General features: G+C 39.5%; 1 protein-coding gene across 9 annotated transcripts in view; it reads left to right on the forward strand.

The window, feature by feature from the left end:
- kaznb (kazrin, periplakin interacting protein b) overlaps positions 1–24,415 on the forward strand; it is a 108,646-nt gene that overhangs the window by 51,549 nt on the left and 32,682 nt on the right. Inside the window, exon 1 of one of the 9 annotated variants that reach the window (XM_065954742.1) lies at positions 11,450–11,577. The exons of the other annotated variants lie outside the window; for them this stretch is intronic. Within the exon in view, the coding sequence (XP_065810814.1) occupies positions 11,457–11,577 (121 nt within the window). The 5' untranslated portion in view covers positions 11,450–11,456. Of the gene's footprint in view, positions 1–11,449; positions 11,578–24,415 lie in introns of those variants that run through there. 9 annotated transcript variants of the gene reach the window in all.

A 24,415-nucleotide genomic window follows, 5' to 3' on the forward strand; every position in this document is an offset into this window, starting at 1 on the left:
TGGCCTTAAATAAATAATGTGTGCGGTTATTTGTTTTGCTTTGTAAGGGAATGCAAACCCCAGTAATGAACCATCAGAGTCAAGGAGGCTGTCAGCGAGAGCAGAGGCCACACTGTGCAGTTCGACTTGTGAGAGAGTTTCCACTCCTGGATTTTCCTGCGGAGTGCATGCATGCAGGGAGGGAGGGGAGGTCATCTGGGTGGCAGGAATCCACTTTCATGTCCATACTGGGGCAGAGGAAGCCTGTCGGTATTGTTAATAAACGCTCAGAAATCTTTCCAAGTGTGTGGGTCAACAGCAAGGCATCATATGGGGAGGCTGATTTTATTTTGTAGCTATTGCTTGGGGTCAGAGTCGAGACATGACAGCTGACCCCCGTGTAGCTAAGCTTTATTAGCAGAGGTGACAGAAAGGCTGCACACTTTGGGCACCAGCTGGAGATGGCATTCCTTTGGTTCAGGTGGCAGATGGTTGTGTTGCAATCACTATGCAATCCGTGATGTGAAGTGCCACCTAAGAGAGAGAGAGAGAGAAGTTGAGGCTGCTAAAGTGGTGGGCTGGCAGGCTTGTGTAGAGGCAGACAGGCAGTGGAGCAGAACCAGTGAGGCGAGCTCCAAGAAAGATGCCAACTTCAAGACAGGAAACTCCTAAACCAGATATTTCTCTGCACTTACATTTTTCCATCCAGCTTTATCCAAATGAAACTTGACAGAGGAAGTCGGTGAAAGCCAATTCGAGGAGAACTTTTAGTGTGACTCCGAGTCTTGAATTGCTTTCTGGTGTGAAGCTCTGCCTCCCAGATGATATTCTTCCTATCAGTGAGACTGATATTTTTCATGAAAGACAAAATGTTCATTTAACCATTTTTTTTCCCACAGAGTCAGGGCAGTCTTTGTTTCCAGAGGATTACTAATGAAGACAGTGTTTAATATGGGTTTCCTGTTTAGGTCACAGCTTGGATTAAGAGCCCATTATGTGACTGACTTTTATTTACTTGAAAAAGATAGAGGGGTTGACTACTGAGGATATTCTTCAGTGTTATGTTTCCTCGTATGGTCCTTTTCTCCCTCTTTTCTTTTAAATGGGCTCCTCATCAAAACATTGCATGCAACAAGTTGTTTTCAGGACTCACTGTTCCATAAATGGATCTACTGATTTCTTTATAAAGCACCAGGTCACAAAACAAATATCTCACGGTGCTAAATTGATATTTTAAGCTGTAACTCACACATTCACTCGGTCTGTGTTTCCCCCTGTAGTTCTTCCTGTATTTGCTAAAAGCAGTTGTGTTATTTTGTAGAGTGTGTAAAATAGGACAATCTGCTAATGTCATATTCTGGGTACACCATCCTTTTTATGTGATTGGGTCAAAGAAAATCTTTGTTTGTGATATCATGTGACCGCTTAGTGCAATCTCATTTGTTAGAAATACTGAAGCCAGGCAACCAAAAGTTCACCCGGGTATGTTGAACTCACTTCGTACTACAAGCCTCTGGTCTAGACCGGGGTCTTTGTTATATTGTGTAGAGAGGACAAACATTTATCCACCATGAGAAAGTGCTTGGCAACACTGACAACCAAAAACGTCTTTTCAACATCAGAAACCTCAAGCAGGACCAGATTCATGCCGTGTCAGGACAGGCCAAGAAAGTGAAATAGAGGAAGAGGCAGAAAGAGAGAAATGGCACCATAAAAAAAAAACTGCACTTTATTGTAGGTATCTTCTTCAAATATCACCATCATATGTCAGAGTGGAGAATTCCTGTTGTGGATTAGGTGAAGTATTGCTTCCTGGTTGTGTTTTATGGACCTTCAGGTTGTTAGATCTGCATCATGTACATCTGGAGAGAATCACTCTTTTGGTTCAGGATTGGGAAAAAAAAGCTCACGAAAGAGGATTTCCTTGCCTGTTGCTTAGATACAATAAGCTTTGATGCATTTCGGTTGAGGTCTGATAGTAGTAAAGTGTGTCTGACAGAAGCCTGAGACAGTAGACTCTCATGTGATGGTGGATATGTGTCTCCTTTAATGACACACACTGGACTCAGAATAAAAAAAAGATTCAGTGTGCTGCTGCGATGAGACAAAAATAAGAGCTTTGACTGAGCGTTTAGTATAATTCTCCCATGTGGGGTGTTTCAAGGCTGCTGCCTGGGTGCCGGGGTGCCCCATTCACAACAGGAGGTGCGGATGATGATCAGACTTTAAGAGCCCGATTTTCCATCTTCAGCATGCTTTCACTCTACTTGCCATCTATTCGTTTTCACCTTAAATCATCCAAATCCCCGTTGAGTCCAAACTTCAAACAGTTGCATGTGTAAGAAGGAGAAGAGGAGACAAACAGCGAGGGAGACGAAGCCCAGTTGCCTTCTCAACACTCTCAGCTCATCCTATTAAAATGCCTCATTGCTTTAGCAGCGGAGACTTTTTATTGCTGCTGGTACATATTGTTGCCTTGGCTGCAGTTTAAATTCATTCCCTGAAGAGAATGGAGTAGGCATGGAGGAAAATGAGTTTTGAGGAAGTGCAGAACAGCCTCCTGTATGGAGAGGACACAAAGCGGAACATTCCAGCAGAGCGAACGATAAGCAGTACTCTACTCTGAATCGCCTGGTTCATCCAGACATCTTATGAGATTGACTGCAGACGTAATGAAAATCCTGACAATAATGTCTACATTTAAACACCTACACAATCCATAAATAACCAGTTCTTTGCATTTTATTCTGATGCCTGATGTTCCACACATCATTTAACTACAACTATTTAAGTCAATATAAAGCTGGTTTTCATTTAGCAAGATGAACTTTATGACTTACATTAAAAAATGAAATAAAAAGTCTCTCTCTCTCTCTCTCTCTCTCTCTCTCTCTCTCTCTCTTTGAGAGAAGTTTTGTTTTTATGTGCACTTCATTTTAAGACGGGAAATCAACAGTAACTCTTGAACACAATCCCATCTCCTTCTTGTAGTCGAACTGGACAACTATTCATGCTCTATATGCTCTAGTTTGCTACAGTTAAAGTTATATTTGTGTTAGGAAGATATGTCATAAGACACTTAACTAAAAAATCTCTTCTATTTTGACAGTTGTACGGAGAAATTTCAACTTCCATTTTGGAAACCGGCAATCAATATTTTGTATTCTAGTTGTTGGACATGTTTAATGTCAAATAAATCAAATACGTGATTTGCTGGGCAATTTTTTTTATTAATATTTTTGCTAGTTTGCGTCCTCTTTCATGAGAGAATATTTATATTCCTGTTGTTGTTTCTATCTTTGTGCATTTATTTCAATAAACAAGCAATTGAGTGACATATTTCTCAAATTGTCGACATTCTTTTGAGTAAAGGATTACAGATTGCAACAAAAACGATCAATACGTGATCAAAAGAATAATGTATTCACAGGTATATGTGTGTGTAGCTGAGGTTTCCTTTTTTCTAGGGTACATGTACAGTACATCTCCATTCTTCTCTCAGACAGCGACAGATGGCTCTCTCTGCTACACACCTCACTGTTTACTTTAGAGCGACATTCCACTGAGCTTCTCTGCTGAGTTTATTTCCAATTACTCCAAAATGAATCAATTCAGACTTTGAATTCATCATTAGGGAGAACATAGCTTTCATAAATGAGATTACACACTCCTGACAAAGCACCAAACTAAAGTCTGAGGGATGTGACTAAACTTTATCTGCCTCCGTCTGTCTGGATTAAAGATTCTGCCTTTTCAATATATTGTAAAAATAAAAGCCAAAGCTAGTAACAAAACCAGAACATTTATTTATTTACATTATTCAGACTCTGATTTGTTGTTTTCTTTTCCTGATAACCTTTTTGTTAAAAAATACATCTTTACCTTGTGATTTCATTTATCATGTTCTCTTTTTGGATGAATCCTAAACCAGTACCAACAAAAAGCCAAACATAAAAAAATGTTATGTTTATGTTGATGTATAATCTCCCTGGGCCCTCTGATATGTTGACATGAAAACATGTTAGTGTGCTCAGTCCCTGAATTATTTTTGGTCCTCTGCCTGCAGGCATTAGTGTTAAAAGCATGTCTCTCTGTTTTCTGCTGCTGAGGAGGTTTTTACAAAAAAATATTCATCAGGTCACCAATTACTGTGCCCTGTTTGCTCAGGCACAAACAAACAAACACACACACACACACACACACACACACACACACACACACACACACACACACACACACACACACACACACACACACACACGTCAGTATGCTGCGGCTCTGTTGAGAAGGCTGTGTATATGCATTACTGTAAATATGTCTGCAATAAATAACCTGCCAATCTTTACCCGAACAATGTGAGCTCCACAGATATCTCAGGAGACACGGCGACGTCCTGAAAAAGCTTACTTGTGTTTTTTTAGAAGCATGTTCGTTGCATTTTTATTTAGGACGAAGCAATTAAAAAGGGAAGTCTTTATCACCAGGCTTCTTAAAGTTGCTCACAGCTTGAAGTGAGATCAATGGCCTCAGAGATTGCTTCTTTTTTTTTCTTTCTAAAATGTGACTTTTTTTAAAAACTTTAATTTCACGCTTAAAAGGATCTGATTACCCACCATATGTTTGTCTTAAATTATTTTATATCTTCAGCATCAATCAACACAAACACACCAAAAATAGACCTGCTTATCTCTTTAGCTGACGGGACCGTCTTCCCAAATTGGCTATACATTAATGAATAGGATACTCAGTGAAATTGCCACCGGCTATTTGATCCTAAATAATGCAAACTGCAGGGACAATACGAACTAAACTATCAGCAGTTTCTTTCTGGCTCTGTGCTCCCATTATGATTAATAAGGTAAATTAAAAATATAGAAAGCTTTGTTATTATTCCCAGAAGGCTTCCAAAAAAGAGATGGACTCATCATTTATATCAACATTATTTCAGTTTTCATGCATAGTAATAAGACACATTCATCAGCATGGCTCCTCATTACAGGGACTCACTTTATTGATTGAATGGTTTCTAATTTTCTTATCTAATTTGAAAGTTTCAAGTTGGATGTTCTGATTGAAAAGTTAAATAATTGACATTCAATAATTGATGTGATCTTGTATCTGATATAAATGTACAGTCAACACTTTGAATCCGTCTCCCTGCTCGAATAGATTCTAAAAGACAATATTATTCATGCTTGGTGCAGACACATTCAATTTGCATGATTCACACTAAGGATGAGGTATCTTGACTTCTAGCTTTTGGTATAATCCTATCTTGAAATATGCTGCATCCTTTTAATAATGCAACCTTATTTGAATGATGAGCTCTTTCTTGCTGGATGATACCTATGCAAAGCTGGATTATCAAGTGGGTAAAGTAGACATCTGCTACAACCCCTGGTTGGCTGCAAGTGTTTTGGGTAATAAAAAAAAGGGGGGATGGCTCAAGGTGGTTATGATTCAAAAGGTTGACAAGGACAGTTCATAACAGGAGGATCAGCATTTTTGATCCCCTGCTCCTCCAGACCACATGGCTGAGCGTCCTTGGGCAAGGTTCTGAACCCCCAAAGGGCTCCCAAAGGCATCCCCATATAAATCAGGGTAAAAGAGCACGAGATGGAAGCAGGTGGACAATTTCTAGCCTCTGTTATTAGGGTATGAATGTTCTTAACCAACCCCAAAAGAAAGTTATATGGAGCTTTCTATTACTGTAGTTTGTATAATGCCTTTGCCGTCTTTGCCATGGTCACATAACAGGCTACTTTGACATGTAAAATGAGTGCATTGCCCCTTTAACCACTCTGTTTACAGTTACCATCCTTGTATTCCCCCTCCTCTGTCGTCTGGTATTATAACCACAGCTTCTCTCTGGTATTGGCCCTCTCACTGTTACGACGACAGCTCAGACGACTGGTCGAAAGTGATGGAATTTTTCGTTCTGGCCAACAAACAATGAGTTCCATTCAACATGGCCGCCATTACTTGAAGTGATGTGGTTATTTTGGACGGGTGTTTCAGATTCAGGGGTTTCCCACAGACTCCCCCTAATTAACCACGGCAAGAGACTCAGCTCGTCTCTCTGTCCAGGAATGTGCTCCCAAGCCCTCAAGTATGCCTCTGTTCCATCCCTGCTGCAAAATCCGCCTTATTTGCAAATGATGTGTACCAGGGACGCTAATGAGAGCAAAAATAAGGCTTTTAATTTTACATTTTGGACGCCCAAGAGTATTCACTTTAGAGGGATAGAAGCCACCTGTAATTTGTGTGTTTTACTGGGGCTATTTTACCTGTGGGTGTAGTTTCAGGGAGGAACTTATTCTGTGATGCACTTTTTCACAGCTACTGCAAGTCAGCTAAGACAGGCTCTATTACTTTCCCTTTATGAGGTTAAAATGTGCCACAGGGCTGCAGAACGTCCAGCTTTGTCAAAGAACTAGCTCGAATGAGAAGACCTGGCCTGGCGGTGTGTAATTTACTGTCCATGGTGAAGTCCTGAAGCTAAAGCTAGAAAAGAAGAGGTGAGGAGAGGCAGGGGGATAAATATTGGAGGTTATCATAAAGAAGGTTATGAGAGAAGAGGGGAGAGGAGAGGAAGAGTTTAAGACCTAGCTCCATTAATAGACCCTGTGTGCAGCAGAATTGATTTTGAGGTCAGTCCATAAAGCACAGTGCCTCAGTACTGTGCTAACAGTAGCATCATTATGGTGTTATTAGTAGAGAGGGGGAGGATCGGTATGAGGGGGATGCTGGCAGGGTTGTGGGAGTAATTTACAGGTGTGTTAAACATCACTGCTGTTCTAATAAAGAGAAAAAGAGACAACATGGTTATTCTGGCAGTCTAGCAACGCAGGGGGGCTCTATTTTGAAGGTCTATAATGTGTGGCGCAAAGTAATGTGGGCCGTGTATTACAACTTACTACAGTAGTTCTGCAGCACACAAGCACAGCACTAAATTAAGCACAGGGCGCAAAGAGGTGGGATTCTTCATAGGTGTGTTCTGGGTGTTACATGGATTGAACCAATCAGTGTAACCTCTCTCTCCCTTTAAAAGCCAGGTGCACCTGCAGGATGGCGTATTTATATTTACGAGGTGGATCTCAGTTGTTATTTTTTTAGATAAACTAAACCCCGGCCAGCTCATTAAACTTCTTTCAATGTGTCCCTGAAAATGCAGAACACGGACAGGACACATTTTAAAATATGTTGCAGATTGAAGTTCAATGTGACTGAAGCATTCCCACGACATAAGAAAACAATCAAGAAGATGCTGTGAACATTTCTGTATGAAACAACAGCTTGTCCTCAATTATTAAACTATCCAGACACACAGACAGGATCAGACAGGATACATGTTAAGTGATGTTCAGTGTGCTCAACATCAAATAAAGATAGACGTTAAACATTTACTTATTTTACTCTGCTGGGATCCTTGGCTATAATCTCTAATGCCTGAGTAATGGACACTGGGCGCTGTATTAATATCTGTGGGCTGGATTAATACGAATTATTATAAAACAACAGAAATGTTAGAACTGGAAGCATAAGCCAGCATCTTAAGTAATCAACAAAAAACCCACACTAACTACAAAACAATAACTCTATAATAAAAAAAAACAGTACTCCCTTGATTGGCCACAACACAGGAGAAGAGAAAGAAACCCTCAAAAGTTTCCCAAAAGTTTCCCCCAATTTTGCTTAATTATTGTTGTAGGTGTTTAAAGGACACACCGTACATGAGTTACTGACACAGTCACAGCTTGTTTAGGGTTTTTTTATACTACTATTTGGAAAGGTTAAGCAAAGGGAGTAGGGCAGAAGTGGAATAGAGAGAATGAGAGAAACACACATATTACACAAGTGTGTGTGTGTGTGTGTGTGTGTGTGTGCGTGTGCGTGTGCGTGTGCGTGTGCGTGTGCGTGTGCGTGTGCGTGTGCGTGCGTGCGTGCGTGCGTGCGTGCGTGTGTGTGTATTGTGAAATAGCTCTTCAGTGAAAAGATAAATATTTTACTCTAAAATGAACCGAAGTAAAGAGTAGGACAAAATTCAAATACTCAACTTAAATACCTCAACATTGTAATTTACTGCGGTGCTTACTGTATGGGGAGCAAATGTAGGTCTACTTTTTAACTATCCACCTCTGATTACATGCTGTGAAAGATTCCTTCTGTTATAAAAAGAGTACCTTTACTGAGAAGAAGTTTGAAAAAAAATAGACGTTAGCTGTGCCTGTACAATATGAGGGTATTAGTTCAGCAAGATAAATAACATTTTAAATAGTTAAATAAATAAAAGAATACCAAAAGTTGATCTAGTCATCTCCTTTTAGCAGCAGGACCAACGGGGCCCCCTGCAGGCTCTGTGTTTAGCTGACTGGGCTCACTATGAGCTCCATCTGGACTCAATTAAAGGTTCTGGTACTCACTGTTGAGTTCAAGTGACCATTAATTTTTGTTAATCGATGCAAATTTTCCTTATAAGTCTTGTTGTGACCTTTCAGCAAGTTAACAGTGGCCCAGTAGGGATTAAAATGAATTTCTGCTCACACTGTGCTGCATTTATGAATAAATGAAAAGCTATGTGTATCTACCTGGAGCAGGAGAGCTGTACAGTAATTATTAAAGGCTGCTTACACCTAATAGACCTGCAGCAGTTTTTATTGTAGGTGATTATGAGACTTCCAGAGGAAAACAATCTAGCATTAGTAGTCTTGTGTAAGTAAAACAGTTTTTGTGTTGCACATTTCTGTTCCCTGAAGCTGTCACAGCTGAATAATATCTTGTGCTTCGCCTTCCCAGCGTTGATAGAGCAATCAGGGGAATTCTATCCATATCTGCGCTGAGTCAAAGTCTGGCTCGACAGGCTGATGTTACATGGTTTATGGGTGCTTCGTTTGTAGCGTGTTTTGCAAGGGGGAATGTGGGAATTTGAATCGTTCCAAATATGTCATCCATCTCACACATATAAACTGTTTGGACAGCTCGAGCAGGACCATATACACACTCCAGCTGTGACATGAGTCCAGCCCTTTGTACCCAAACATCTGAGTGTTTGTTTTATTGTTCTGTGGGCCAAGAGAGAGGGGCAATGATAGGATGCAAGCCTTTTGTCAGTGTACGCGTTTGTGAATGTTTTGATGTCTCCGCAGTGTTTTTATTCGGCGCTGTAAGGCATTTCCACATCTTTTATTCTCAAGAGTTCATGAACAAGCTTCTCTTCAATTTCTCTTGTGCTTTTTTTTTTTTTTTAACTTAAACTGTAGCAGATGTCCATTTGAGGGGGGAATATTTTCCTCTAACAAAGAGACATATAGAAGTAGCACAGCTAGGAAATAAAAATCTTAGATGATATGAAACAGAGAGAATAATTTGAAGGGTAAAACTGTGAGACATTGAAAAGACCAATGAGCTGCGATGTGAGAGGCAGCAGCCCTCTGTGACAGACAGGTAATGAGTGTGAGGTAATACACCTCCGGAACTTAATTGGTTTGAATGAGCGGGCTGGAGAACCTCCTCCATCAGGCTGTGGATGAGCAGACTGTCAGGTGACAAGCCATGGAGAGACGACTAATTGGTTCTCTCCTCCAGACGAGGCTCCTGTCTCTCATTGTGTAGATAAAAGAAACGGGGGCTGCTGGGTGGGTTTGGTTCAAACCTAAGACATTGCTTAGATGTCGCTCTGCTTGTTAATAAGCAGTTGATTAGTTCTTTTATGTACTTAATTTTCTAATATGAACCCTTCAGCAATTAGCTATAATGCTAATGCTTAGAAAGTTCCTGATGGCTCATGTTGGCTGAAAGGTCAACAGACAGTTGGGCTTTCTTATGTTTTTACCAAGCAGCAAACACCTATGTTGAAAATTGAAGCCAAGGCAGAAGTGCTAAAAAAAAAAAACTGCAGTTCATCAAGTGTCCACTGGAGTCTGGCTCCAAAAAGAACAGGGAAAATTCCCATTTATATAAATGTGCGTACATTTGGGCATTGCTGATTTGGCTGACAGGTGGACACATTGTAACTGTTTGCAAGTGGGCTTCAGGCCGGCCTCAGCTGAACCTCTTTGCCTGTTTCTAGATTGATCAAAAGCTAGGTGGAGTTAGCATTTTAAATATGGCGACAACTGCTCTTCAAAACTCTTCTTCAGGCTTCAACATGCCTCTTCAGAAACCAATGGGTGATGTCACTGAGACTATACGTCCATGTTTTATATTGTAGGCGGCTTTAACAGTGTTATGGTGTTACAATTACATTTATAAGACATTCTTGCCCAAAGTGAGGTACAGCTGGGAGTAAGTACACACTTAACACTATCAAGCATTTACAAACAACATAGAGCTGTCAGTAAACCTACCTGACAAGTCTTTGGACCGACAATCAACTTTGCTTTTGAGGCAACAGCGATTACCTCAAAACACGCATGCAGCCATTATTTTTCTAATCTAGTTATTATATCAGATAAAAACTTGTCATGTGCTTACTGAGGAAATCTGATTCTGATTGGATGCAGGACACAATCATTTCTCTGTACCTTTCAATAGTATTACAAATCACTGCTGATACAAATCTGATCAGATTGGTTGCTGTTTTGTCAGGTTTAGGGAAAGGTTGTTGTCACTTTATGAAAGCAGTTTGAGATTTTCTTGGACATTAGGGCATATTTAAAATCATGTACCTGATAATTATGATGGTAAAGTTTTACCATCATAATATGAAGCATGGGTGTGCTTCTCTGAAAGTGAGCTAAGTAATAATCAGAATTGCACAGTATTCCACCACAGTGAAAAGAGAGATGTACAGTATTTCTGGCAACGTTTACAGTATTTCATCATGCTTTAATGTGATTCTCTGATATCTGCTCTGACACAGAAGTGCTTAAAAACTCTTGGAGTAAACAGCATAGTGACATAATTTGATTTCCACTACTGACTCGTGGGGTAAACTGAAGAAGCAGCTGAATCTCAGACTATTACTACAAGAGTAAATGTAAAAAGCACTCCTGGCATTGGAGGGAGTTCAGACATTGTTGCCACCATGCTGCATGATTCAAATGGAGTGGATGCAATCCTTTAATACTGCCAGTATCAAAGGATTACAGTAAGATTGTCTCTGCCTTACATATGCCTCTCTGTCACAATCAGGTATTAGCTTTCTTATACAGTCGACTTCAGCTGTCTGATTACACAGTTGGAGGGTGGAGGTCCCGGATTATCAACGAGTACATACCAGCAGTGTATCAAAATCTTTGGTTCATAGAGGGATGTCCCATCTGCTGGTATGGCGTGATCAGAGCGTGGGCAAGACCACCGCAGGGGGGTACAGTAAGCTTTATAGAAGTAGATATGGATGCTAGGTGGGGGGTGGAAATGATGGGAGGGCGTGAACTGATCCCATGATAATCTGAGTCCAATCCCTCATCTGGGATCCTCCCAGCAGTAATCTAATGCTGCAGAAACAGGGAGAATGCAAAGACAGAAGCTCAGATATGGATTTTTCTATCATGTTGAGCACTGAGAAGATGTTGCGGCCCAGTTGTATACCGTGGGAACTGCGTGGATCTAAGATGACTGAAGGCAGGGCAGCGATGCATCACTTCTCGTACCAGGGTAAGAAATGCAGCGACTCTCAGTGTGCACCAGCTGTCCACCTTTAACCTCTGTGAGCGCTGTGCAGCTGCAGTGCAGCAACTTTTGATTTATGAGCTTGTGTTTCTCGCAGCCTTGTAATAAGATATGAATGGATACACACACACCATGCTATCATTTAACCTTGTGATCAGCAATCTGTGGCCATCTGAAACTGAAGGCCTCTTTTCCATTCTGAAGGCCATCTATGTGACTGTGTGTATTTGTGCATGCGCGAGTGCACATAATTGGATGATACATTTCAAATTAATTAAGTTGGCGTCACAGGGGGGCATAGACACATCATGAAACAGGAAGTGGAGGAGTGTGAATCATTATGCAGCGCTGCTCAGCGTACCAGGACAACAATCTGACACCATAGATGAGTCTTCTGAGGCATATTGGTTCCTTATTTGTATCTTTTGTGTTTTGATTCCTGTGGATGGAACAGCTATTTAGTAAGACAATACTGTGATAAATTCACACATCCTATCAGTTATTGTGGTTCTGTCAGCCTTGTTATGATGAGCTCGCTAAGATTGATTACATTATAATTCTTTTGAGCTTTTGGTGGCTTTTTTTAAAACTTCCTTCTCAAGCATTACACTAGCCTGTTCAGCTCGAGTCCTGCTGATCCACCAGCAGCCAGCAGCTGTAACATTTCTAGACCACGATCAGGTATGGAGATAGAGATGGTTAATTTCAAAGAGCACCTAGGTGTTGGAGAGACTTACTTGAGCAGATTCCTTCATTCTAAATGACTTCTCTTATTTATCTATGGCTATATGTGTATTTATCAATATTTTTTGTCATTGTAATATAACATTTAGAATGTTATTGGGTACCTTGCTGTACGTTGATGAAACTACCTTCCCTTTCATGATCGAAACTCAAATTTTCTAATCCAGGACACCATGCTGCTTCTAGGTTCTTTATATCTATTTGTTATGACATCACTCCTTGTAGAACAAGTGATGCAAATGATAGCTTGATTTAATATAGGCATATGATGGGGGGAGGGGTTTCACTGAAAATGACATTACTGGGGCGCTGGTGGCCTAGTGGTTGGTGTGTGTGCACCATGTGCAGAGTAGTCCTCTGGGCAGGCAGTCCTGGTTTGGGTCCTGCCTGTGGCTCCTGTCCTGCATGCCATTCCCCACTCTCTCTCCCATTTCTGACTCTATCCACGATCCTGTCTTTAGCGAAAAGGCCCAACAATAGACCTTTAAAAAAAAGTAAGAAATGTACATAACTAACAAGGAGTGTGTGATATTTGTGGTCTCTTTTAGAGAGCTTCATTTTAGGAATCAGAGCTGCATTTGAGAGCTCAGTCTTTGTTGTGTACTTTAATGAGAGTCAGGAGTTGTGTGAGCTTTGAGGTGACTTGTGTGTGAAAACTTTTTGACTTTTAATCCGACATAAATCAATAATTAGGATGCTCCCCCCTTACACTCGGCTCTAAAGCTGCATTAATCATTCTGTACTAGTCCCTCCTACTTCCTCTGACAGTCCTAAACATTTTCTTCAGAGAGGATTAAAGTTTAAGCCGAAAGGTTGCCAGCACAACTGTTACTTAGCAACCATGATGGGATGGAATGCCAAAAAGCAACAATAGTTTAAAAAGTCCTCTCAAGTTGCTTGTTTTGAGGTTGCTAGTAGCAAGTAAGATAAAAAAGTTTTAGGATTCTGTGTAAATTAAGTTATCACCTGTTAAATGAGCAGCGTGAGATTAAATCAAATGTGACTCAAACTTTGACAGCAAATAATTTCAGTAATCAGTGGTTAAAATGTAAGATATTTAAAGATAGCCAGTGCCTTTTGATGTCAAGTTGACCATTTATAAGACTGTATTTATCTATCAAGAGAAAACAATGTTTTTCATTGGGGATTGTGTTTTTAAAATGTTATTTGCAGCGCAAAAAAAAAGTTAAATCTCTCAAAATGTGATCTTCATTGGACTTAGAAAAACAGCGCCACTTTCTCTTGTTTGCTGATATAGCTTTATTTATTTTTGGTCCACACAACACCATTTGGAGGTTAATGAAGTTTTTCTGCACTGTGACTTCAGCTACAGGGTCTGACAGTACATACACTGGAGTTTGCCCTCACATATGCTGCTTCATCCATCTGGGCTAATCAGCAATCAGGACTGTAGATATCATCCAGGACCCATTCTGAAGAATGTCTCAGGAAATGAGTGTGCTTCAATGACTTGTGGAAAAAGTTACATTATAATTATAAATACTTGGTCTTGGTCTTTGTTTACAGTTTGTTTAGTTGTATCTCCTGATATTGAGATAGGGTAAAGATCATTAAGTGGAAAAATTGATTCCTAAATGAATGCAATAAGATAGCAATAAACAATGAAACAGTTTTAAAGGTCGATGACTTTCAGTTTGTCAAACTTTTTAACCATAAACCAGATTTTTTGCCTTAAAACTTTTATTAATGACCTCAGCTGTAAATGTTTCAGTTATGGACTGTCTCCTTTTCTTACCTCCTTACCCTTTATTCATATTTTACTCCTTTCTTTGCGTAGGACTCGGAATATGAGTTTCTATGACAGGTTAGTCACTATTATCAACTTGTAGCTTGTTTCTGTCTGTGCTTTAAAAAAGGCTGATTTGATTTCAGAATACTTATGAAGCTTGAAGCTGAACTTATTAGAATTTATAGCATTAATAACTGATGGTACACAAAGCAGATTTATAATTTAACAGGGGATACATTTAACTTTTGATGAGAGAGCGCTGTACTGACCCGTAAAATTACATTTCATATTTCTCAGTGAGATATAAGCTGAATTATTTCCTTTAGGCTGTTCAGACACGTTTCCCGTCTGTGAATTCTAAAGTAATCTTCTGCTCTCCACAAGACTAAGCACACTTTCCTGCAGACAAATCTCACACTATAACTGTTGTGATAAATTGATCCTCCGGTGTTGAAATAGCTGCTTTCTTTGGCTCTTCAGAAAAGAAAAAGCATGGTTATTGTACAAGGTTGCATGGCCAAATGCTCAGGAGTGTCTTGGGAGGTCTGAGAAATGTGGTGGAAAAAGGAAACAAAACGTTGCCTGAAGACACTGAGCTGAAGGTTCATTAATTAACAAGACAACATTGAGGAGGAAGAGGGAAACAATGAAGGTCTCCAGTCAATCTAGCTCTCCCTCCTGAGAGTGCAGAGCCTCGGGGGAGACACAGGAACAGAAACTCATGTTGTTTCAGATTTTCTGATTTGATGACAACACCATGCTGATATCGGCAGTGCTCTCACTGTGCAGATGCTAGTGTCATCATGATTTGCAGAAAATGAATGTATATAGATGGATTTTGGAAATACTTCACTTTCATTCTATGTAGACTTTCTCATTTTCTTTCTGCTCTTGCTTTTTGTATGTTTGAGTGTTCCTGACTTTAAAGGCAGCCCTGCAGGGCGCCAACAGTGTGCGTCTCCGAGCCTCTCAGCTCTTATTACTGCAGTTACACTCCTGGGAAGAAGCCCCAGTGGAATCGAAGGAGGGGTGATCAGTGACGCAGAACCGACCAAGGGGAGGTGGTGTGTGGGGCGCGGGGGGGGGGGGGGGGCAAAGCAGAGGAAGCAAAGGGGGCGGAAAGAGAAAGAAGACAGAGAGAGTATCTATCACTGCAGGAGCTACGCCACAGCACAGGGACGGGAGAGGAATCTTAATAATCATGAGGAAATAATTCCTGAGAGAGAAAGAAGTAGATGAGTTGAGGGATTTGGAATGGTTTAAAACTTCCAGAAGAGGTTGATTGATGAAGGAGGATTGAGGACAGATAGAGGAAGAGGATGACTCTGCAGTGCTGGTGGAAGTAGAAGAAAGCACAGGGTGGATGAAGAGTCTACAAACTGACACACAGAGAGAGTGCTTGCGTCGCTCTCAGCAGTTTTAACTCCTACAGCTAATGAGAGAACATCAATCACGCAGTGGAGCACTAAGCGAGTGGGCTATTGTCTGCACTTCTGATGTACGGTATCACACAAAAGGTCAACTTCCTGGACAGGTGGAGAAGCCTTCTGGACTGCTGCCTACACACCCTGTTTCCTGTCTATAATTAGCTTTACAAAAAGGAGAGCAAGCAGACAACAAAGAAGAGAGATCTGTAACTGAAGCACATCAGGTTAATGATAGAAAGCACATTGACTCTTACAGGCCACATTCCCCACATCTTATAAATGTGTAATAATGAAGTTGTGTTTTTTTTTCCCCCCTGAAATTAGATTTCTGGGTTTTGAAAAGAAATCTCCAACACCAGCTTGCATCATCCAGTTGTCCTGACAGCTGCCGGTGGAAGTTCTATTGTCTCCCATGGAGACATAGTTTCATCAGCATACTTTCAACTTGGACATAAAAATTTCACATTAGTCTACTTCACTGTTCTTTACAATTTGATCTCACAAAAAGACCTATACTGCTGTTGGGGAGCATTAGCTTAGTTGTGGAGGCTTGCCTTTCTCCTTCGGAAGAGTTGTGTTTCCAACAGCATTGATTACTCAAATATATTCGCTCACACAAAGCTGGAGATGGCTTATTTTTAGATGGCATTTAATTGCAGTGATGATGCGGTGAATACTCTAAGAGGAGATGCTCACATTTCTTAGCATGTAACTAACTCTATAGCTTACCTGTTGTTCTAAAATAACTGAAGACTGTACAGTTTGATTATATCATACTCTACAATACTGCTACTATGTTACCTGAACCTATTCTGATCCCAAGGATTTCCTTGATCATAAATCTGTATTCTGTACTGGTCAGTTGAATTGGTTGGTTGGTTTGTTTTCAACACAAGGTTTTGGTGGTAAGACTTTAAATCAGTCACACGATAAAACGTTTTCAATCATAACAAGGAAATATAAAAGTTTGCTTGAATCTCATGTCCCCTTGTTTTTTTACACACAATAAATAAGACGACTATTTTTTTTTTTTGTTCTCACATCCTGCTGACAACCATAATTAACTACTCTGGAATAATTCACCCTGATAGAAAGTTTATTGTCAAAGAGAAGCTTCTTCAGGTTCAGCAATGGATTGGTCTCATCTTAATCACTTACATCTGTCATGTTTATGATGGTCTAAGAATGGTCGTTGTAATACTGTAATAACCATACATTACCATTCAACATTTTTTCAAGTAAATTGCAGCTACCATTATGCACGAGCTACTTTCAGTCTGTGTTTTTTCTAAAGTTATCATTGCATAAAGGCAGCCATCTGCCATGTTAAATGGGATCTAAGAAAAGAGGGAGATGTTGTAAGAGAAATTGGGGATATTATTTCTCTCAACAAACTGAAACTGAATGGAAGTCTTCATTATAAATAACCAAATGCCAACACTGTGGTTGCAGGTGTAGAAATCTTCAGTAATTGGTTGATGTGTAAAGTACACTGTGCAAAGAAGTAAAACCCAGTTTTGTGGTATGCGTATGACATGTGCATGAAACACTGTGGTTAAGTTAAAACTTAGCTGAGATGCTAATTAGCACTTCCACTGCTATCCCACTAATTACAGTCTTATGTGGGCTGAAGCTTTGACAGAGAAGGAGAGGAGGAGGATTAGATTTTCAAAGTGGATTCTCTGCTGCACAAAAAAACTCATCTCTTTGCTGCTCTCTGATGCGGTCGAAGAGGAGTGAGTGGTCAAGTCTTTTCTTCAGATTAGGCCTGCACTCAGACATTAGTCAGAGCCGTTCAAAGCAAAAAGCTGATTCAGGCTCTCATAGAAATGTAAGGTGTTGCAGGAGGAAGGCAATGACCTTAAAGATTGTAGCATCTATTGTAACACTATGTGAGTAGAAGTCATGGTGAGGATAGCTTCCTGGATCATTTATCTTTTTTTGAATATTTCACCATTACTGTAAAACTTGCCAACCCAATTGGCAATTCATCACTGCAGAACAGGGATGTAGCTTTCTGTGGTGTATTTCTTCCTTTGTGGATAACAGAGTGACTGTTTTTCACACTCTCATACTGTACATCCCTAAAGCTTATTATGCAACGCAAGTGTAGTAGTGTGAGTGATGAGGAGCAGTGTTAAGAAAGGTTAAATAATGTAATTTTACCCCAAACCTCATGAACCAGCTGCCTGCGGCGCTAACATGACTGCTAACAGTTGTCGAAAGCTATAATGACACAAGCAATGATTTACTTTAGATTTTATATATGTTATATCCATGCATTATTATCGATATGCTTTAATTTTGGAGTCACTTGGCTTTGTTTTTCTCTGCCAATAAGTCTGTGAGGAAGTCAGTCAAGTAATACTTCACCCTTAGGATCAGTCTTCAAACACAGGACACTGTTGTTGGGGCCTCTTTTCTTTTCTGTGTGGGTCTAAGATAAGCTTAAATCTGCTCTTTACAATGTTTTACAAGCGCAAGACAGTAGTTTTTGTAATGAAACGGCACAAAGTTGCTGATAAGGATGTTCAAGGCTCATGTTTATTTGCCCAAACTTAATTTTGACACCATATTTCTCTGGACTGCAATCTCATTGGATGCACTTTTTTGGGGTTCAGCTTAAGTTTAGTATAACTTTGATACCTTTTACAGAATGCAGACTGAAAATAGCACAGCTGCTCTTTTCATGGGTAATATTTAGCATCACTCTGCATAATGTCCACGTGCAGTTTTGGTGTAAAAGTCCTATTGTGAAAACTTTGGTTCCCTCAGTGTTGCATATTATTAATCTCACGGCGATCAAAGTACTTAATCTGAAGATAAGGTTGTAGACCACAGCGGTTGCACAATATATTTTTAGTGCCATTTGACGAAACAGTTGTTAAGTGGATTCGACATGATTGAAGTGTTAAGTGCTGACATGTGGTGTGTTTTACATAGATACATAGAGTAGATTTATTAGCTGATGTTTGATTTTTCCTGTTTTAAAAATTTACAGTAATTGTATTCACAATTCTTCTTACAGTTGGGGATAATCTTCAGTTAAATATCAAGACCCCAGACAAGTTTACCCTCTGGAAAAATAGTATGCTCTATCTGAATCTGAATCAGACATTCATGTATTCATCCCCCCTGCTGGTACAGAAATAGAAGCTAGCATGTTTTAATACCATATCCAATAATACCAGATCATTCAATTAACTGTATTTATGTGTTTATTTTAGTGCAGGTATATGATAAAATCATATTTTTACAAAAAAAGGATGTCTCACTGATTCTGAAGTGAAGTTGTTTACCATATAGGCCTTTCTTTACATCTCTCAAACTCCCAGATGCATTTTGTTTCTGCCAGTTTGTGCGTCATTACAGCAAGACGACAACTTTTGACTAATAGCTCCAGACTTTGTTGTTGGTTCCAAGATTGCAGAAATTTGTTTTTTTTCCTATAATGCTTGATGCCAGGAGCACAGCGTGTCTTTTGTGTTCTCTCTGCTTTTCTCCTGCAATTAGCATCTGTTATAGGCACTAGTGGCAACTCTAGCAGGCAAGTGCTATTTATAACAAGAGCAAGATATGTCACAGCACAGTAGTATCTTTTAAAATCAATAAAACACATTGCCATCTGATTTGACTGTTATTTTGGCTCCAGCTGAGATATAGTTGCTATGTTTGAGTTAAGCTTACTGTATGAATTGTTGAACACCACAGGTGATATTTCATTCTGTTTGAAGTGTTAGCTGGTAGAGCTGGTAGAGCTGACAGGGCGGCTTCCTGCTTAGGTGATTCTTTCCCTCCATCAGTAGCTGACTTGTCCAAGCCCGGTGAACATGGTAGGAAAAGTTCTATTATTAAACCATTTACCCAGCTTCCCTCATGGTCACCACTTCAAAGTTCAAACTATGCCTTAAATATTATACTGCAGCTACTTTCACAGAAAGTGGTTGTGCTCGTTTTCCAAACCACTGATACCAAGGCAAGGCACAGGTTATTTATACAGCAAAATTAAGCAACAAGGCAATTCAAAGTGCTTCACAAAAACATCAAAAGTATTACGACAGAGGGCAGAATTATGAAAAGGGGGAGAAGAAACACATTGCTCAACACAGTGACACACCAACTGGTCAGATTGTTGTGTATTGAAGGCTTCCACCAAGATTTGGAGTTCTGTTCCCCCCGTGGAGTCCTTCATTTTTCCTTCATTGTTATATTCACACAACAGCTATTTCCTCTCAAAGTGGAACCTAACACTGTTAAAATTGCATACTGCTGTGTCCCTGTGGGTATTAAGTGATGGAAAATAAGGATATCCAACAAATTATTGTACATTAGCATCCAACAAAAAGGACTATGAACAGTGATCATCTGTAAACAACATATTATGCTATTGATAGAAAGCAATTGTAGCATTCTGAAACTTTCTAGTTACAGTATAACTCTTAACTACAAATTCGCTCAGAAATAATATTTCCCTTTGGTAGTGTGAAAAGAGATAGGTAGCAGGAAAGTTACAATAGCTAACATAAGGAATTCACATCTTGTACAGTAGGGTTAGCTAGGATGTACGTTTCTAGCTAACACAACCATAGCTGTTGTTGTTTAACAGTAGCTTATGATTTATCAAATATTTTGTTGTCCTTTGAAATATGGTTTTATGTTGAATTGTAGGCTACTATAGATTGTGTTTTGTTTTAGTTGGTGATTGATTAAGATGAAATTAAATGACTGCAATTTTCAGATACCCTGTTTTTGTACAATTACAACCCAGAACACACAAATACAACATTGTGCAGCATTTGAGCTAGCCTGAGCATGAGTCAGAAGAATATGGCTGCAAGTATGGCAATTTGTGGGGGTTTGGAGCTGTTATTTCAAAGCCTTATTTAGATTTAAAAAACAAATGATGCAATTTTCAATCATGACTCCTCCTTTAGCTGTCGTGAGTTAGATGATCTTCAGGCATCCTCTGTCCAGAACAACGTTTGTCCTTCTTGGATCTTACAAAGGCAGCTGGGATGGGTGTGGTGGAACTGGCATCTGTGAAAAGAGTGTTAATCAATTCCCAGGCCTATAAGAGGAAAGAGTTCAGCTGAACTACTCACATTTTCCAAATGTCCGTACACACTGGGACAATTTTAAAGAGCCATCCCACTACTGCTGCCATCATCCTAGCATTTACTAAAGGAAGGAAAGGCGTTGGAACAAGGAGCTGGAGGAATTTTTCGAGGTTCTGTCAGTACTGGATATCTTCCAGGCAGATTTTCTGCTTAATCTTCACTTTAAATCCTCCATCATCTGGCTTCCCTTGTCCGGCAAAGCCTCTGGGTCCTGGCAGGGCAGATGATGCCCTGTGACCAGCTGTGACCCTCAGTATCAGCAAGATGAGCTGTAAATTCTGTGTGTGTTTGTCTGTTCAAACTCGCATGTGTGTGTTGCATGTGGAGTGTGAGTGAGAGAGGGATATAGTGTGTATCTTTGGGTGTTGTGTTTGTGTGTTTATGATTACAAATTTGTGTCCATCGGGCATAAAGTGTAACTGTGAAGATGTTGCAGCATATATGACATTTAAGAAATTACAGGGATTATAATTTGATTTATACCCTTTAGATTATTTCCTTCAATTTAATTTAATGTAAATCTTTTCCTTGGCATCTCTGATGCAGCTTTCATTCCTCAGGCATTTGGCGATGTTACAATTATAAACGTTATTTTATATATATATATTTAAAAAATCTGTCTGGTGTCCAAAACCCGAGTTGTCTAGAGAAATTAATCGGACCTGATGTTGTTTATATTTTGTGTATTTGCAGCCCATGCATGACAGACTATATATACTGAACCAGCTGCACATTAAACTGGCTCTAGTGCTCATCCAAGAGGCTGTTGGATTATCTACAGCGCCACTGGCAGTAGCTTATCCTACACGGTTACAGAAACATTTATTTTATAAAACTTAACTTTTTTCCAAACCACAGTAATGATTATGAATACCTGACGGGCTGTCCTTTATCTGTATGATGTCTATATCCATGAGATAGCCATCATGAAGGACGATGTGTTTTTTTGTTATTGTTGTGCACAAACTGCTTATCCTTAAGCTCTAGTCTCCTACCGTAGCGTAGCAGGACATTTCCCCAATGCGATTACTGCCATCACAGATCATCATAGTAGTCTTATGGAAGGATTCATAACTACATCCTCCATAGTGACCCCGAGGTTAGGCATTAAACCCACAACCTGATTTTCCTGATGGAATTGTTATAAATAATCAAGTGAAGTAGTGTCTGCTCACTTGAGCCCTTCAGCTGTTTCGGTATCACTATACTAGCACAGATCAGTTCGATCACAAAGCCGAGCGCTGTATTATTATTTTTTCTGCATGTGAGGTGTGTGATCACAAATGATACTTATTCAAAAAATACCTCATCTAAGTATACAAAATTTCCCTTATCATAGAAATGTTGGAGAAGTTTTGTACAATGTTTATTCCCAACTGTTTAGGGGAATGTAGGAAATCAACAACAACTGTCAATCTTGAAAATAGCTGATGTTATGTTCAATCACCTGATTTTCATACATTTTTATTTTCAAATTAAATTGAAAATAAACTTACTATTTGGTCTGCATAACATTACACACCTTATACTTTATAGACATGATGGTAACCATTGAGGGTGCTGGGAAATGTCCAGTTAATCACACTCAATTCATGGTCATAATAAACCAACTCAATAGTTGATAAGTTCATTGCCGTTCAGTGTGAATAGTTTCAGGTTTAAAACAGCACTTGTTAGTCATGCCCATAAATTGATACAGTTAAGTTAGGGGACACCTTGTAATGTCTGTTATTGATCAATTATCTTCACAGTAGATTTACAAAAAGGAAAGCCTTTTTTAATTTTTACCTAATTTGTTTTCACTTCAGACAAAAACATGTCCAACGCAACATTTCTCCTTAAGTACCGAATAACTAACATCACCAATTGTGGATGCTTTTTAATGTAAATACAAAGTAATTCAATAACTGACAAATCAGAAAATGTGATCATAATCAACAATTGCCATAAAACTGTACAACTCTGTAATTTGCTAAATGTTTGCAAGATGCAATGGCAAAATCCATCCTAAATGCGAATTCTATGGAAACCTTTTTATCGCACAATATATTTTTCCTAACACCCAACAATTTGTCCTCTAATGAAAGTTCTGCAGTTACAGTTTAACAACACTAAACAGGGCTTTGTGAGGTTCGTGAGTGCCCCTCAGCATGCTCGAACTTGCGATGTTGTCATTTTAAAATACTTCCTTCATATTGCCCTTTCACACAGAAATATTTAGAGTGGGAGAAATGCGACCAAACTATAGACTGCTCCAAGCTGAACAACATTGGCCCTAACGCTGGCAACCCTGGACACTCATCTACCTCAAGCATTTTCTCCGCATTGATGTAATGGATGTGTCCCTGAAGGTTCTTGTTTTTTTGCATGTTTCCTCGGGGCAGGCTGCTGTTGTGCTCTTAATGCAGCACCCAAACAGCATCCAGAGGCTATGGATCACAGCAGCCTTGGAGCAGCCTCTCAGGCTTAATGTTGTGTGAGTGCTGCGAGTATTGATTCCCTGTGTCACCTATGATTATAAACACAGATTAATAGACAGTAAGTTTTCAGCCCCGGGCAGGGAAAAATGTTAGGGGAATGACATTTTGCAGCAGTGTTTGGCTCCATGTTTTGGTCGTTTAATAGAGATGTGACAGCTCGACCTTCGATATATAGCATAAAGTTTCACTTACAATCTGTCCCAGAGGAGAATTTATCTGTTGCTTTTTCCTGTGGTGTGAGAAGTGCATTGAATACTAAGTAAGCTTTCCCTCAATGTATTTCGCCTCTGTTGTTAAATAATTATAAGACACATTTACAACCTGTGTTAAAGGATGCCTCTATTTGTCATTTTTTGGTATAACACAACATTTTGTTCGCAGTTTTTATGATTTCATGTCAGGCTCCATCATATAGAAGATTTATTTATTTTCCCATCTGAGTCGAACACTGATTTTGATAGCTACCATAGGAGATACAAAGTGTTGTGTCGGCGTTCTGTGTGAAGGGATTTCAATGTGACCCATGTGTCTGTCCCTGATAATACCAGAAGTGACTTGTGAGTGTTAGGGTCAGGGATCAGGAGCCTCCCTTATGAGATTTTTGAACATCACAAGCTAACTCAATCCAGTTATCTTGTGTAACCAAACAAGGTTTTCTGGATCAGTTGATGCCAAAGGTGAGAAACCAAAAAGGCTTTACATCATTTAGCTTTGTTAATTCATTCACTGTCGCCGCTGCTGTGAAATTCCATTTAGATAGAGTTTCAAATTCCTCCTCACATTATGCTGTGCCAATTTAAATGCATGAGAGGAAATAATAGAAATGTGAACACTATGGTTATTGTCATCCTAATGGGGAATAATTGCTCTGTACCACAGAGAAATGGTTAAATTCTGCAGGGCTTTGCACTTTCAGTTTATGACAGCCTGTTCTCAGCACGACATCTCAACTCCTTTTTTTTTTATGTCACAGTGTTACTTCAGCTCTTGACCATATACCCACATGGCAGCCATTTTTAATGTTATCATCAGGGAAACCCAAATACTATTATAATGACCTTCAGACGTGTCACATGTTTTATTTTGATGTAGTAAACCAACCAATCATTATCATTTCCCTACTTCGGCAGCAAAAACAAAACAAGACAATGAACAGTAATAGGGACATATTTCACATTTAGACACATTTTTTAATAACTATTAGCTATAGTCAACCAGCAGTTAAATTTAGCACAAGGCTACAGATAGGAAGTGACAACCTTACATTTAGTTCTATCATTTAGTTCAGTAGGAAAGGCCTCACAT

This window comes from Labrus bergylta, chromosome 5, assembly GCF_963930695.1.
Source record: "Labrus bergylta chromosome 5, fLabBer1.1, whole genome shotgun sequence".
Classification (NCBI taxonomy): Eukaryota; Metazoa; Chordata; class Actinopteri; order Labriformes; family Labridae; genus Labrus; species Labrus bergylta.